At 45.8% G+C, this 13,399-nt stretch overlaps 1 protein-coding gene across 4 annotated transcripts; it reads left to right on the top strand.

Moving 5' to 3' along the window:
- Positions 1-7,921: 7,921 nt before the first annotated feature.
- On the top strand, positions 7,922-12,844 carry LOC123078107 (phosphatidylinositol transfer protein 3). Of its 4 annotated transcripts, none has more exons than XM_044500506.1 (6): positions 7,922-8,301; positions 9,118-9,240; positions 9,329-9,511; positions 9,844-9,942; positions 11,440-11,682; positions 12,228-12,844. In XM_044500506.1, exons 2-6 carry the CDS (start codon positions 9,166-9,168, stop codon positions 12,537-12,539), a joined length of 912 nt encoding a protein of 303 aa, XP_044356441.1. In that variant the 5' UTR covers positions 7,922-8,301; positions 9,118-9,165; the 3' UTR covers positions 12,540-12,844. The 4 variants fall into 4 exon arrangements, with proteins under 4 accessions (XP_044356441.1, XP_044356443.1, XP_044356444.1 ...); XM_044500508.1 differs by having other exon boundaries at positions 7,923-8,301; positions 9,332-9,511; XM_044500509.1 differs by having other exon boundaries at positions 8,050-8,073; positions 9,332-9,511.
- The last annotated feature ends 555 nt before the right edge of the window (positions 12,845-13,399 follow it).

Genomic DNA, 13,399 nt, shown 5'->3' with positions numbered 1-13,399 from the left:
ATGAACAATAGACAATTACCATGAACAAAGAAATATAATAATAATCATTTATTATTGCCTCTAGGGCATATTTCCAACAGTCTCCCACTTGCACTAGAGTCAATAATCTAGTTACATTGTGATGAATCGAACACCCATTGTGTCCTGGTGTTGATCATGTTTTGCCCTAGGGAGAGGTTTAGTCAACGGATCTGCTACATTCAGGTCCGTATGTACTTTACAAATATCTATGTCTCCATTTTGAACACTTTCACGAATGGAGTTGAAGCGACGCTTGATATGCCTGGTCTTCCTGTGAAACCTGGGCTCCTTCGCAAGGGCAATAGCTCCAGTGTTGTCACAGAAGAGAGTCATCGGGCCTGACGCATTGGGAATCACCCTTAGGTCGGTAATGAACTCCTTCATCCAGACTGCTTCCTGTGCTGCCTCCGAGGCTGCCATGTACTCCGCTTCACATGTAGATCCCGCCACGACACTTTGCTTGCAACTGCACCAGCTTACTGCTCCTCCATTCAAAATATACACGTATCCGGTTTGTGACTTCGAGTCATCCAGATCTGTGTCGAAGCTAGCGTCGACGTAACCCTTTACGACGAGCTCTTCGTCACCTCCATAAACGAGAAACATATCCTTAGTCCTTTTCAGGTACTTCAGGATATTCTTGACCGCTGTCCAGTGTTCCATGCCGGGATTACTTTGGTACCTTCCAACCAAACTTACGGCAAGGTTTACATCAGGTCTGATACACAGCATGGCATACATAATAGACCCTATGGCTGAGGCATAGGGGATGACACTCATCTTTTCTATATCTTCTGCCGTGGTCGGGCATTGAGCCGTGCTCAATTGCACACCTTGCAATACAGGCAAGAACCCCTTCTTGGACTGTTCCATACTGAACTTCTTCAATATCTTGTCAAGGTATGTACTCTGTGAAAGACCAATGAGGCGTCTTGATCTATCTCTATAGATCTTGATGCCTAATATATAAGCAGCTTCTCCAAGGTCCTTCATTGAAAAACACTTATTCAAATAGGCCTTTATACTTTCCAAGAATTCTATATCATTTCCCATCAATAATATGTCATCCACATATAATAAGAGAAATGCTACAGAGCTCCCACTCACTTTCTTGTAAACACAGGCTTCTCCATAAGTCTGTGTAAACCCAAACGCTTTGATCATCTCATCAAAGCGAATGTTCCAACTCCGAGATGCTTGCACCAGCCCATAGATTGAGCGCTGGAGCTTGCATACTTTGTTAGCATTCTTAGGATCGACAAAACCTTCCGGCTGCATCATATACAACTCTTCCTTAAGGAAGCCGTTAAGGAATGCCGTTTTGACGTCCATCTGCCATATCTCATAATCATAGTATGCGGCAATTGCTAACATGATTCGGACGGACTTCAGCTTCGCTACGGGTGAGAAAGTCTCATCGTAGTCAACCCCTTGAACTTGTCGATAACCCTTAGCGACAAGTCGAGCTTTGTAGATGGTCACATTACCATCCGCGTCCGTCTTCTTCTTAAAGATCCATTTGTTTTCTATGGCTCGCCGATCATCGGGCAAGTCCGTCAAAGTCCATACTTCGTTTTCATACATGGATCCTATCTCGGATTTCATGGCTTCTAGCCATTTGTCGGAATCCGGGCCCGCCATCGCTTCTTCATAGTTCGAAGGTTCACCGTTGTCTAACAACATGATTTCCAGGACAGGGTTGCCGTACCACTCTGGTGCGGAACGTGTCCTTGTGGACCTACGAAGTTCAGTAACTTGATCTGAAGCTTCATGATCATCATCATTAACTTCCTCCCCAGTCGGTGTAGGCCCCACAGAAACATTTTCCCGCGCTGCGCTACTTTCCGGTTCGGAAGGGGTGACTATCGCCTCATCAAGTTCCACTTTCCTCCCACTCAATTCTTTCGAGAGAAACTCCTTCTCCAGAAAGGACCCGTTCTTGGCAACGGAGATCTTGCCTTCGGATCTGAGGTAGAAGGTATACCCAATAGTTTCCTTAGAGTATCCTATGAAGACGCATTTTTCCGACTTGGGTTCGAGCTTTTCAGGTTGAATTTTCTTGACATAAGCATCGCATCCCCAAACTTTTAGAAATGACAGCTTAGGTTTCTTCCCAAACCATAATTCATACGGTGTCGTCTCAACGGATTTCGACGGAGCCCTATTTAAAGTGAATGCGGCAGTCTCTAAAGCATAGCCCCAAAATGAGAGCAGTAAATCGGTAAGAGACATCATAGATCGTACCATATCCAATAGAGTGCGATTACGACGTTCGGACACACCATTTCTCTGAGGTGTTCCAGGCGGCGTGAGTTGTGAAACTATTCCACATTTCCTTAAGTGTGTACCAAATTCGTGACTTAAATATTCTCCACCACGATCTGATCATAAGAATTTTATTTTCCTGTCACGTTGATTCTCAACTTCACTCTGAAATTCCTTGAACCTTTCAAAGGTTTCAGACTTGTGTTTCATTAGGTAGACATACCCATATCTACTTAAATCATCAGTGAGAGTGAGAACATAACGATATCCTCCGCGAGCCTCAACACTCATTGGACCACACACATCGGTATGTATGATTTCCAATAAGTTGGTTGCTCGCTCCATTGTTCCGGAGAACGGAGTCTTGGTCATCTTACCCATGAGGCATGGTTCGCACGTGTCAAATGATTCGTAATCAAGAGACTCCAAAAGTCCATCTGCATGGAGCTTCTTCATGCGCTTGACACCAATGTGACCAAGGCGGCAGTGCCACAAGTATGTGGGACTATCGTTATCAACTTTACATCTTTTGGTATTCACACTATGAACATGTGTAACATCACGTTCGAGATTCATCAAAAATAAACCATTGACCAGTGGGGCATGACCATAAAACATATCTCTCAAATAAATAGAACAACCATTATTCTCGGATTTAAATGAGTAGCCATCTCGAATTAAACGAGATCCAGATACAATGTTCATGCTCAAAGTTGGCACTAAATAACAATTATTGAGGTTTAAAATTAATCCCGTGGGTAGATGCAGAGGTAGCGTGCCGACGGCGATCACATCGACCTTGGAACCATTCCCGACGCGCATCGTCACCTCGTCCTTCGCCAGTATCCGTTTATTCCGTAGTTCCTGTTTTGAGTTACAAATATGAGCAACCGCACCGGTATCAAATACCCAGGAGCTACTACGAGTACTGGTAAGGTACACATCAATTACATGTATATCACATATACCTTTGGTGTTGCCGGCCTTCTTCTTGTCCGCTAAGTATTTGGGGCAGTTCCGCTTCCAGTGACCACTTCCCTTGCAATAAAAGCACTCAGTCTCGGGCTTGGGTCCATTCTTTGACTCCTTCCCAGTAACTGGTTTACCGGGCGCGGCAACTCCCTTGCCGTCCTTCTTGAAGTTCTTCTTACCCTTGCCCTTCTTGAACTTAGTGGTTTTATTCACCATCAACACTTGATGTTCTTTTCTGATTTCCACCTCCGCTGATTTCAGCATCGAATATACCTCAGGAATGGTCTTTTCCATCCCCTGCATATTGTAGTTCATCACAAAGCTCTTGAAGCTTGGTGGAAGCGACTGAAGGATACTGTCAATGACCGCGTCATCCGGGAGATTAACTCCTAGCTGAGTCAAGCAGTTGTGCAACCCAGACATTCTGAGTATGTGCTCACTAACAGAACTGTTCTCCTCCATTTTACAGCTGAAGAACTTGTCGGAGACATCATATCTCTCGACCCGGGCATGAGCTTGAAAAACCAGTTTCAGCTCCTCGAACATCTCATATGCTCCATGTTTCTCAAAACGCTTTTGGAGACCCGGTTCTAAGCTGTAAAGCATGCCGCACTGAACGAGGGAGTAATCATCAGCACGTGATTGCCAAGCGTTCATAACGTCTTGGTTCTGTGGGATTGGTGCATCACCTAGCGGTGCTTCTAAGACATAATCTTTCTTGGCTACTATGAGGATGAGCCTCAGGTTCCGGACCCAGTCCGTATAATTGCTGCCATCATCTTTCAGCTTGGTTTTCTCTAGGAACGCATTGAAATTGAGGACAACGTTGGCCATTTGATCTACAAGACATAGTGTAAAGATTTTAGACTAAGTTCATGATAATTGAGTTCATCTAATCAAATTATTTAATGAACTCCCACTCAGATAGACATCCCTCTCGTCATCTAAGTGAAACATGATCCGAGTTTAACTAGGCCGTGTCCGATCATCACGTGAGACGGACTAGTCAAGATCGGTGAACATCTCCATGTTGATCGTATCTTCTATACGACTCATGCTCGACCTTTCGGTCCTCCGTGTTCCGAGGCCATGTCTGTACATGCTAGGCTCGTCAAGTCAACCTAAGTGTATTGCGTGTGTTCTGAGGCCATGTCTGTACATGCTAGGCTCGTCAACACCCGTTGTATTCGAACGTTAGAATCTATCACACCCGATCATCACGTGGTGCTTCGAAACAACGAACCTTCGCAACGGTGCACAGTTAGGGTGAACACTTTCTTGAAATTATTATAAGGGATCATCCTACTTGCTACCGTCGTTCTAAGCAAATAAGATGCAAAAACATGATAAACATCACATGCAATCAAATAGTGACATGATATGGCCAATATCATTATGCTCCTTTGATCTCCATCTTCGGGGCACCATGATCATCTTCGTCACCGGCATGACACCATGATCTCCATCATCATGATCTCCATCATTGTGTCTTCATGAAGTAGTCACGCCAACGATTACTTCTACTTCTATGGCTAACGCGTTTAGCAACAAAGTAAAGTAATTTACATGGCGTTATTCAATGACACGCAGGTCATGCAAAATAATAAAGACAACTCCTATGGCTCCTGCCGGTTGTCATACTCATCGACATGCAAGTCGTGATTCCTGTTACAAGAATATGATCAATCTCATACATCACATATATCATTCATCACATCTTCTGGCCATATCACATCACATAGCACTTGCTGCAAAAACAAGTTAGACGTCCTCTAATTGTTGTTGCAAGTTTTTACGTGGTTTGTAGGTTTCTAGCAAGAACGTTTCTTACCTACGTATGACCACAACGTGATTTGCCAATTTCTATTTACCCTTCATAAGGACCCTTTTCATCGAATCCGTTCCGACTAAAGTAGGAGAGACAGACACCCGCTAGCCACCTTATGCATCTAGTGCATGTCAGTCGGTGGAACCTGTCTCACGTAAGTGTACGTGTAAGGTCGGTCTGGGCTGCTTCATCCTAAAATACCGCCGAAACAAGAAAAGACTAGTAGCGGCAAGAAGAATTGGCAAACTCAACGCCCACAACTGCTTTGTGTTCTACTCGTGCATAGTAACTACGCATAGGCCTGGCTCATGATGCCACTGTTGGGAATCGTAGCATAATTTTAAAATTTTCCTACGTTCACCAAGATGCATCTATGGAGTCTACTAGCAACGAGGGGAAAGGAGTGCATCTACATACCCTTGTAGATCGCGAGCGGAAGCGTTCCAATGAACGTGGATGACGGAGTCGTACTCGCTGTGATCCAAATCACCGATGACCGAGTGCCGAACGGACAGCACCTCCGCGTTCAACACACGTACGGTGCAGCGACGTCTCCTCCTTCTTGATCCAGCAAGGGGGAAGGAGAGGTTGATGGAGATCCAGCAACACGACGGCGTGGTGGTGGATGTAGCGGGTCTCGGCAGGGCTTCGCCGAGCTTCTGCGAGACGGAGAGGTGTAACAGGGGAGGAGGGAGGCGCCCAAGGCTGTAGGTTGCTGCCCTCCCTCCCCCCTTTATATAGGCCCCCTGGGAGGGGGGCGCCGGCCAGATCCCATCTAGGGTGGGGGGCGGCGGCCAAAGGGGGGGAAGGGGTTGCCTTGCCCCCCAAGGCAAGGGGGAAGCCCCCCCACCCTAGGGTTCCCAACCCTAGGCGCATGGGGGGAGGCCCAAGGGGGCGCCCCAGCCCACTAAGGGTTGGTTCCCTTCCACTTTCAGCCCACGGGGCCCTCCGGGATAGGTGGCCCCACCCGGTGGACCCCCGGGACCCTTCCGGTGGTCCCGGTACAATACCGGTAACCCCCGAAACTTTCCCGGTGGCCGAAACTTGACTTCCTATATATAATTCTTCACCTCCGGACCATTCCGGAACCTCTTGTGACGTCCGGGATCTCATCCGAGACTCCGAACAACTTTCGGGTTTCCGCATACACATATCTCTACAACCCTAGCGTCACCGAACCTTAAGTGTGTAGACCCTACGGGTTCGGGAGACATGCAGACATGACTGAGACGCCTCTCCGGTCAATAACCAACAGCGGGATCTGGATACCCATGTTGGCTCCCACATGTTCCACGATGATCTCATCGGATGAACCACGGTGTCGAGGATTCAATCAATCCCGTATGCAATTCCCTTTGTCAATCGGTATGTTACTTGCCCGAGATTCGATCGTCAGTATCCCAATACCTTGTTCAATCTCGTTACCGGCAAGTCTCTTTACTCGTACCGCAATGCATGATCACGTGACTAACGCCTTAGTCACATTGAGCTCATTATGATGATGCATTACCGAGTGGGCCCAGAGATACCTCTCCGTCACACGGAGTGACAAATCCCAGTCTCGATCCGTGCCAACCCAACAGACACTTTCGGAGATACCCGTAGTGCACCTTTATAGTCACCCAGTTACGTTGTGACGTTTGGCACACCCAAAGCACTCCTACGGTATCCGGGAGTTGCACGATCTCATGGTCTAAGGAAAAGATACTTGACATTGGAAAAGCTCTAGCAAACGAAACTACACGATCTTTTATGCTATGCTTAGGATTGGGTCTTGTCCATCACATCATTCTCCTAATGATGTGATCCCGTTATCAATGACATCCAATGTCCATAGTCAGGAAACCATGACTATCTGTTGATCAACGAGCTAGTCAACTAGAGGCTTGCTAGGGACACGTTGTGGTCTATGTATTCACACATGTATTACGATTTCCGGACAATACAATTATAGCATGAACAATAGACAATTACCATGAACAAAGAAATATAATAATAATCATTTATTATTGCCTCTAGGGCATATTTCCAACAGCAGTGCCGTCCCCACCTTGAAGGTGATGCCTGGGTGCCCATGGTAGCTACCAGGGTTGAAGCCGGAGGTGGTGGTCGCATTGGTATCTACGAGAAGGATTTCGGCAATGTGTCTATGGTTATAGATTTTCACGGTGCAATTACTCCGTTGTTAGTATCTCTTGGATGACATCTTCTCCGAGTCTGACTGATTTCTACTGTTCACTCGTCGACTTCTAAGCGCTAAGGATGGATGACGCGTTGACCCAGCCTGGCTGAAGTCAAGGCGTGCTTTCAAGGTATTCTGTTTTGGTCGTGATGCAGTCTTTAAGCTTCGAGTCTTGTTTGTTTTTAAGTTGCTTACCAAAGGGGCCATGTGGTTTTGAGCTCCGAGTCTTGCCTCCTCACCATACCTGGCTTGGGGTTTGACTAGGCGAGTTATTTTGTTGTTGTAATCGTGGTGTTGTGCATGCCAAAATGCATTGTATGAGTTGCTTGACTTTTCTTCTATGATATTGATCTCTCTCTTTAATGTATCCTTGAAAAGAAATATTACACGGGTCTTTAAAATCCCTCTCTTTAATGCTTCTTTTTCAGATGATAGGCATATTACAGATACTTTGCGAAAGAAACATCAAGCGAATCCTTATAGGATAGGTGTGCGAGCATGCTTTCATAGGATGAGTATATGTGCGTATGTGAGCATCCGAGTATGCAGTGTGTTAAAGAAAAGAGAAATATTATTTGACTTTCTTTTTGGACTTTTATACCTTGCAAATCCTTCCTTCGCTATAAGAAAAATCTGGAGGAGCATCCCCTGCCGAGCACCTCCTAGTGAAACCGACGCGCGGCGCCTCCACGGCCGCTGCGGCAGACACCTGACGGCTGACGCGCCAACGCCTGGCTGGTGCTCCTACCGCACGGTGGCGAGGCGACTTTCCGCCCCTCCGCCCGCCCGGTCTCGCACGCCACGCGTACGCCGCGAAGGACTCTTCTCCCTCCCCTCCACCGCCCCGCTTTATCCCTCCTCCGGCTACCCCACTAGGCCACTACCGCTCGGCCCTCTCAGCTGCTCCACATTTCCTCCACGGCTGCTCCTCACGGGGGATCCTTCCGAGAACTTGCGGTGCCTGGCGACCGATCTCGGCGTGTGGTGTCGCCCGTCCTCGCCGGCGCCGAGAAGCGGGATCCCGATTCCCGAGGTGCGTGGCCGCCGCCTGCCATCCCGGTTCCTCCTGTTTGAATGGTTCAGGCAGACGCGTGAACTGTTGCTGTGTGCTCTTTGGTTTTTTATAGAGGCCGGTTCGATTGTAGATTTCTGGGGTTCTAGATCCCTCGTCGGCGCTTGTCTGGTGTTGTTTTGGACGATTGGATGTGAGGAAATTTGGTAGATTTCGATCTGCTCCTCCTGGAATTCTACCGATTTTTTCGCTGGTTACGCTCCTGGAAGGTAGGAACCGCAGGTAGTTTTTAGCCTGGACTTGATCTCGACCTGTTTGTTCTTCAGCCCACCGACAGCTGTGTGTGGCATCAGTAGATCCAGTTCTACGGGGAGAAAGGGACAGCTGAAGCGTATATAAATATTCCACAGCGTTATCGCGTCTTGATCGTAAGGTGTTCCATCAGGCACCAGTATTATAACCGACGCTACAGTGGAATTAGTGCCTTGTGCTTATAGGTTCCTCTCCTCCCATTTCCTTTCGCAAAAAAAAGAGGTTCCTCCCATTTCAGAGGTTCCCATGGTTTGTGGCTCATCCTGTTAATTTCCTCTCTTTTTTCAGCGGCTCTTGGAGCTGTGCGTTTTTTTATTATGAATTTCTTAGTTTTTTTTTGTTCTAGCTACAAACCAAATTTTGTTAGTTTTGTACTACGTTGTTACCTGAATTTTTAGTTATGTCACACTCCTTCCATCACACTGGCTTACTGAGTTGTCATTCTGTTCCTTCGCCAGTTTTTCTTCCCATACGAAGATGGAGATAATTTATGCGCATTCATCCGTGCGATAATATTTTTTGCAGGTGTTTCAGTTACATATCTGATAGAGTCGTCCCCCTTTAGTTGGCAAAATGTCATTTCTATGGAAGTCAAGCAATGGTGGTACAACGGAGAAAACCTTGACCTTGGAAGAACAGCAAGAGAAAGTAAGATGCCACTCTTCAACTTTAGAGCTCTATTTGTCTCAACTGAAGTACTTAATCTTAAGGCCATTTGGCTGTTCTATTTACCAAGCAGATAAATGAGGTACGAAAGCAACTTGAAGAACCCTCGTCACTAGCAATACAGGGTTTCCTTTCGGATGCCTCGATACTGAGATTCCTTCGAGCTAGAAACTGGAATGTGCAGAAATCGAGTAAAATGCTGAAATCAGCTGTGAAGTGGCGGGCAGCATACAAGCCAGAAATGATTTCCTGGGTACGTCTGGTTTAACCAATTCTTATGTTCATGTTCGATTGTAGATTCATGCGTTTATTGGCAAAACAAAAGAGCAGTGTAATTAAGACATCGACGAGAAGTTGGAAGAGCAGGTTGTACTCGAGAAGCATGCAGAGTAAGTTTAGTGTAGGAGGAATAAGCTTTGTCAGTGACAGTAACACACCACTGTGCTGATTGAATGATATGGGTATTAATGAACTGTTGGCTGAAAACATTATAGTGCAAAAGAAGATTGTTCTTGATACTTCAGAAGTTACTTGTATTTCCTGGTTTTCAAGGTAATATAAGCTTTTCATCCTTTCAATATCCAGGAAGAAATTGCACATGAAGCAGAGACTGGAAAGATATATAGGGCTGACTACAAGGACACACTTGGAAGAACTGTTCTTGTTCTGAGGCCAGGTTTAGAGGTTAGCTCATTCACTGCAGCGCAAATATCTGGAAATAATTTCATCATAAAATTCTTAAGATGTATATTTGGTATTTGCATAAAGAAACATGATTATATATATTCATATGCATATACCTCTCGCATAATAATCTTTGGAATCATATTGGAGTTGCTTGATCTGAATAAATAGTAATAGTGTGAAAGTGACATAGCAACTGCGAACCACAATTAGAGCAACTCTAGCAGATCCACTATATCCTCGCCGGCCTGTATAATTCCGGCGGTTTTACAGTTTTTCGCATTTTTCGGCCCGAACACGCCCGCTGAAAGTCCACCAGCACATAATTTTTTTTACAGGCGGCCCGCAAATCTGCCTGTCTGCTCTTTGTGTACGGGGTCGGGGGCTTTTTAGGGTTCGCGTCCTGGATAAGCTCCGCCGCCTTTGTCGTCTCCTTTCCTTTCTCCGGTGAGCAATTAGCCGCGTGTTTCTTTCCTTTCTCGCGGATCCATGGTCGGTGGTGCTCGCGCGCGTGGCGTCCATGTCGGGATGCCGCCACGCAAGCTCGCCTGGCACAGGCGGAGGCTGGCAGCTCCAGCCGGTCCACCGTCAAGCTGTGGTGTTCCAAGCAGGCGCGCGAACGCGACCACCTCTCCCGCAGCAGCGGGTGGAGCGCGTGGGCCGGTTTCAACGAGCTCCACGAGGTGCTTTTCCCGCACACCATGAGGTGCCAGGAGGCGGATGCGGAGCTCCTCACCGCGGAGCGCGCGGTGGCGGCCGGAGAAGAAGGCACCGCCGACAGGCTTGCTGCCACAAAGGACCACGCCTACGCCCACGCTTGCCGCAAGTCGGCAGAGAAGTTCTACCTCGGCCTTGACGACTGAGCCGGCCTTCCCTAGGTTTAATTTGTAGTTTGATCTATGTTTTAAGCTATGTATGAACTCCGGTTGTGTTGTGAAATTTGTAGCGCGAACTAGTTTTTAAATTTGCAGTACGGACTATAGCGGGTCTGTTCTTCCGGGACCTTCGAGTTCCCGCAAAATCGTTTTAGGGGGAACCCTAAAACTATTTTGCAGTACCGATTTATACAGGATCTGCTAGAGTTGCTCTTGTGGAGCTATCATGTTAAGTTGTTAACCCTGCTGGTATGAGCTCCAGATTGATCTATCAACCTTTAAGAAGTTCAAAATTCATACTCAAATACTCGATCATTTTTAGGAGATACAAAGATAGTCTCACGTTTGTTTGTGAATCATACATGTTTTCTTTCTTCGCAATATGCATGAATCTTGGGAAGCAATTTTTGTTTACCTTTTTTGTTTTTGTTTTATGCCTATTTACTTAATTGTGTAAATTATGGGGATGCCTCTGTATGTTCGTTTTCTAGTTTTGTGTTGACTCTCAACCTACATCACTCTGGAAGTCTGGAGTCTGGACTACATAAGTCTGTGGTTCAAATGTGAAGTACTGTAGCTTCGTTTGTTCTAACTGTGCTTGCTTAATGTTGAAATATAACAGAACACTACCTCGGGGAAGGAACAAATTAAGTATCTTGTTTACTCTCTGGAGAAAGCGATTATGAATCTGACGGATGATCAGGAGAAGATGGTGTGGATGATAGACTTCCAGGGCTGGACCATGGGAAGCACACCGCTGAAGGTGACCCGGGAGACCGTGAGTGTCTTGCAAGACTGTTATCCCGAGAGATTGGGACTTGCAATCCTTTACAATCCTCCTAGATTATTTGAGTCTTTCTATAAGGTGAGCAGTTGCACAACCTCAATCATTACTCTGTGAACAGCATTTCTGCCTTTTGTTTTCCACATTCAAGAAAAAAAGGTGCTATTGTGCCAGTATTCGACAATTCTTTGCTGTATTGCTAATTCTCTAGTCAGATCACAGCTCTTTAGCTATCCCACCAATTTGTCTTTTTTTTTTTGAGAAATACAAATTTGTCTTTTCTAATTTGTGTTAGCTGTATTGCTTCCTGATATTTGGCGGTCTCCTCTAATATATCTGTTTTAGCGTATATCTGTTTTAGCATGAATCAACCGTTAAAAAATCCATTGTGGTGTGCTATGTTCCCTGATACAAAACCCAAACTCTGGAAGCACCTATAAACCCAAACATGGGCACGTTGGAAATATCATTACTGAGTCAGATTTGTCGGTCTCATTTTCTCTTAGATAGATTGCAGTGGTTGTTCCAGGTAAAAAAGAACGACCGCACTGGTAATTGTTAGTCTTTATTGAGCTACTATATTTGTTGTAAGATCAAACTGCCTAACTTACAAAAACCAATGGCAGATAGTGAAGCCATTCTTGGACCATGAGACTAGCAAGAAGGTGAAGTTTGTGTACTCCAACGATAAGGAGAGCCAGAAGATAATGGCGGAGGTCTTCGACATGGACAAGCTCGACTCAGCATTCGGAGGAAGGAATCTAGCCACCTTTGAATACAGCAGCTACGCGGAACAAATGAAAGAGGATGACAAGAAGATGCAATCTAATGATGCGGGCTCTGACGCCTCAAGCGAGGCTTCCTTCTACAGCGGAACAGATTCCCCGAAGCACGGAGATGGAGAGCACGGCGCAACGAAGAAGGCCTGCGCCACATAACTGCTAATAGTTGCTCTATTTTAAATATGTGTAGTAAGAATATACACAATCATCTAGCTAGACCTTTTGCGCCAGTGTTTATCCTTTTGTCGGTCACATTTTCGGGTCCAAGACTTAGAATATTCTCTGTCCGTGGTATCATAGAAGATCAGGAAGAGAAGCTTGGGCCAGAACGTGTGATGCATTGACATCTAGCAAGTAACATAAATGAGAAATCTTACCAGGGCTGTCCTGTTGCAGGCGCTTCTATACGAAATAATTTGATATTCAGCTCCCATGAGCTGACTAACCGATGCACTTTACTATTTGAGTGTTGTTCTGATTTATGTTTGATGGCTGTTACTTTGTGGGACTCTGATGACAAGTATGGAAATTAGCTACTCTGAATTAATTGATGTCGCTGCGGTCAATTAATTAATTGGTATCGGAGGGAGTAGTATTTTCATGAACCAGGCTATCTGGGCGGCTTCTTCCAAAGTGTAGGAACGGGTTGTTGATTTTTGAGATAGCTTACCAGGCTTGACGCCTGGTGTAGGAACGGGTTGCCCAGCACGATCATCTTAAATTGACCGGTAGGCCATCTTAACACGCGTGGATATTTGTAGTGGCAGCTATTTTTGTTGATTTCTACAATCTGGCTTGCGAGTTCCCTCAAACTTATTTTGATCATTGTAATAGATTAGCAAATGCGCTATGAAAGCACATTCTTCTCTCTGGGTGGATGATGCCCCGCCAGATATTGTCCCTCTCTTGTTGAATGATGTAACAGTTATCAAAAGCTAATAAAGGGAGGGAAGTACCTAAAAAAACATGCGTGGATATTTTAGATTTCTTTTTTTAGGGGTGGGTGGATATTTTAG

This window comes from Triticum aestivum, chromosome 3D (assembly GCF_018294505.1).
Source record: "Triticum aestivum cultivar Chinese Spring chromosome 3D, IWGSC CS RefSeq v2.1, whole genome shotgun sequence".
NCBI classification, from domain to species: Eukaryota; Viridiplantae; Streptophyta; class Magnoliopsida; order Poales; family Poaceae; genus Triticum; species Triticum aestivum.
Note: the sequence above shows the minus strand (reverse complement) of the source record. Positions and strands in the feature narration are given on the sequence as shown.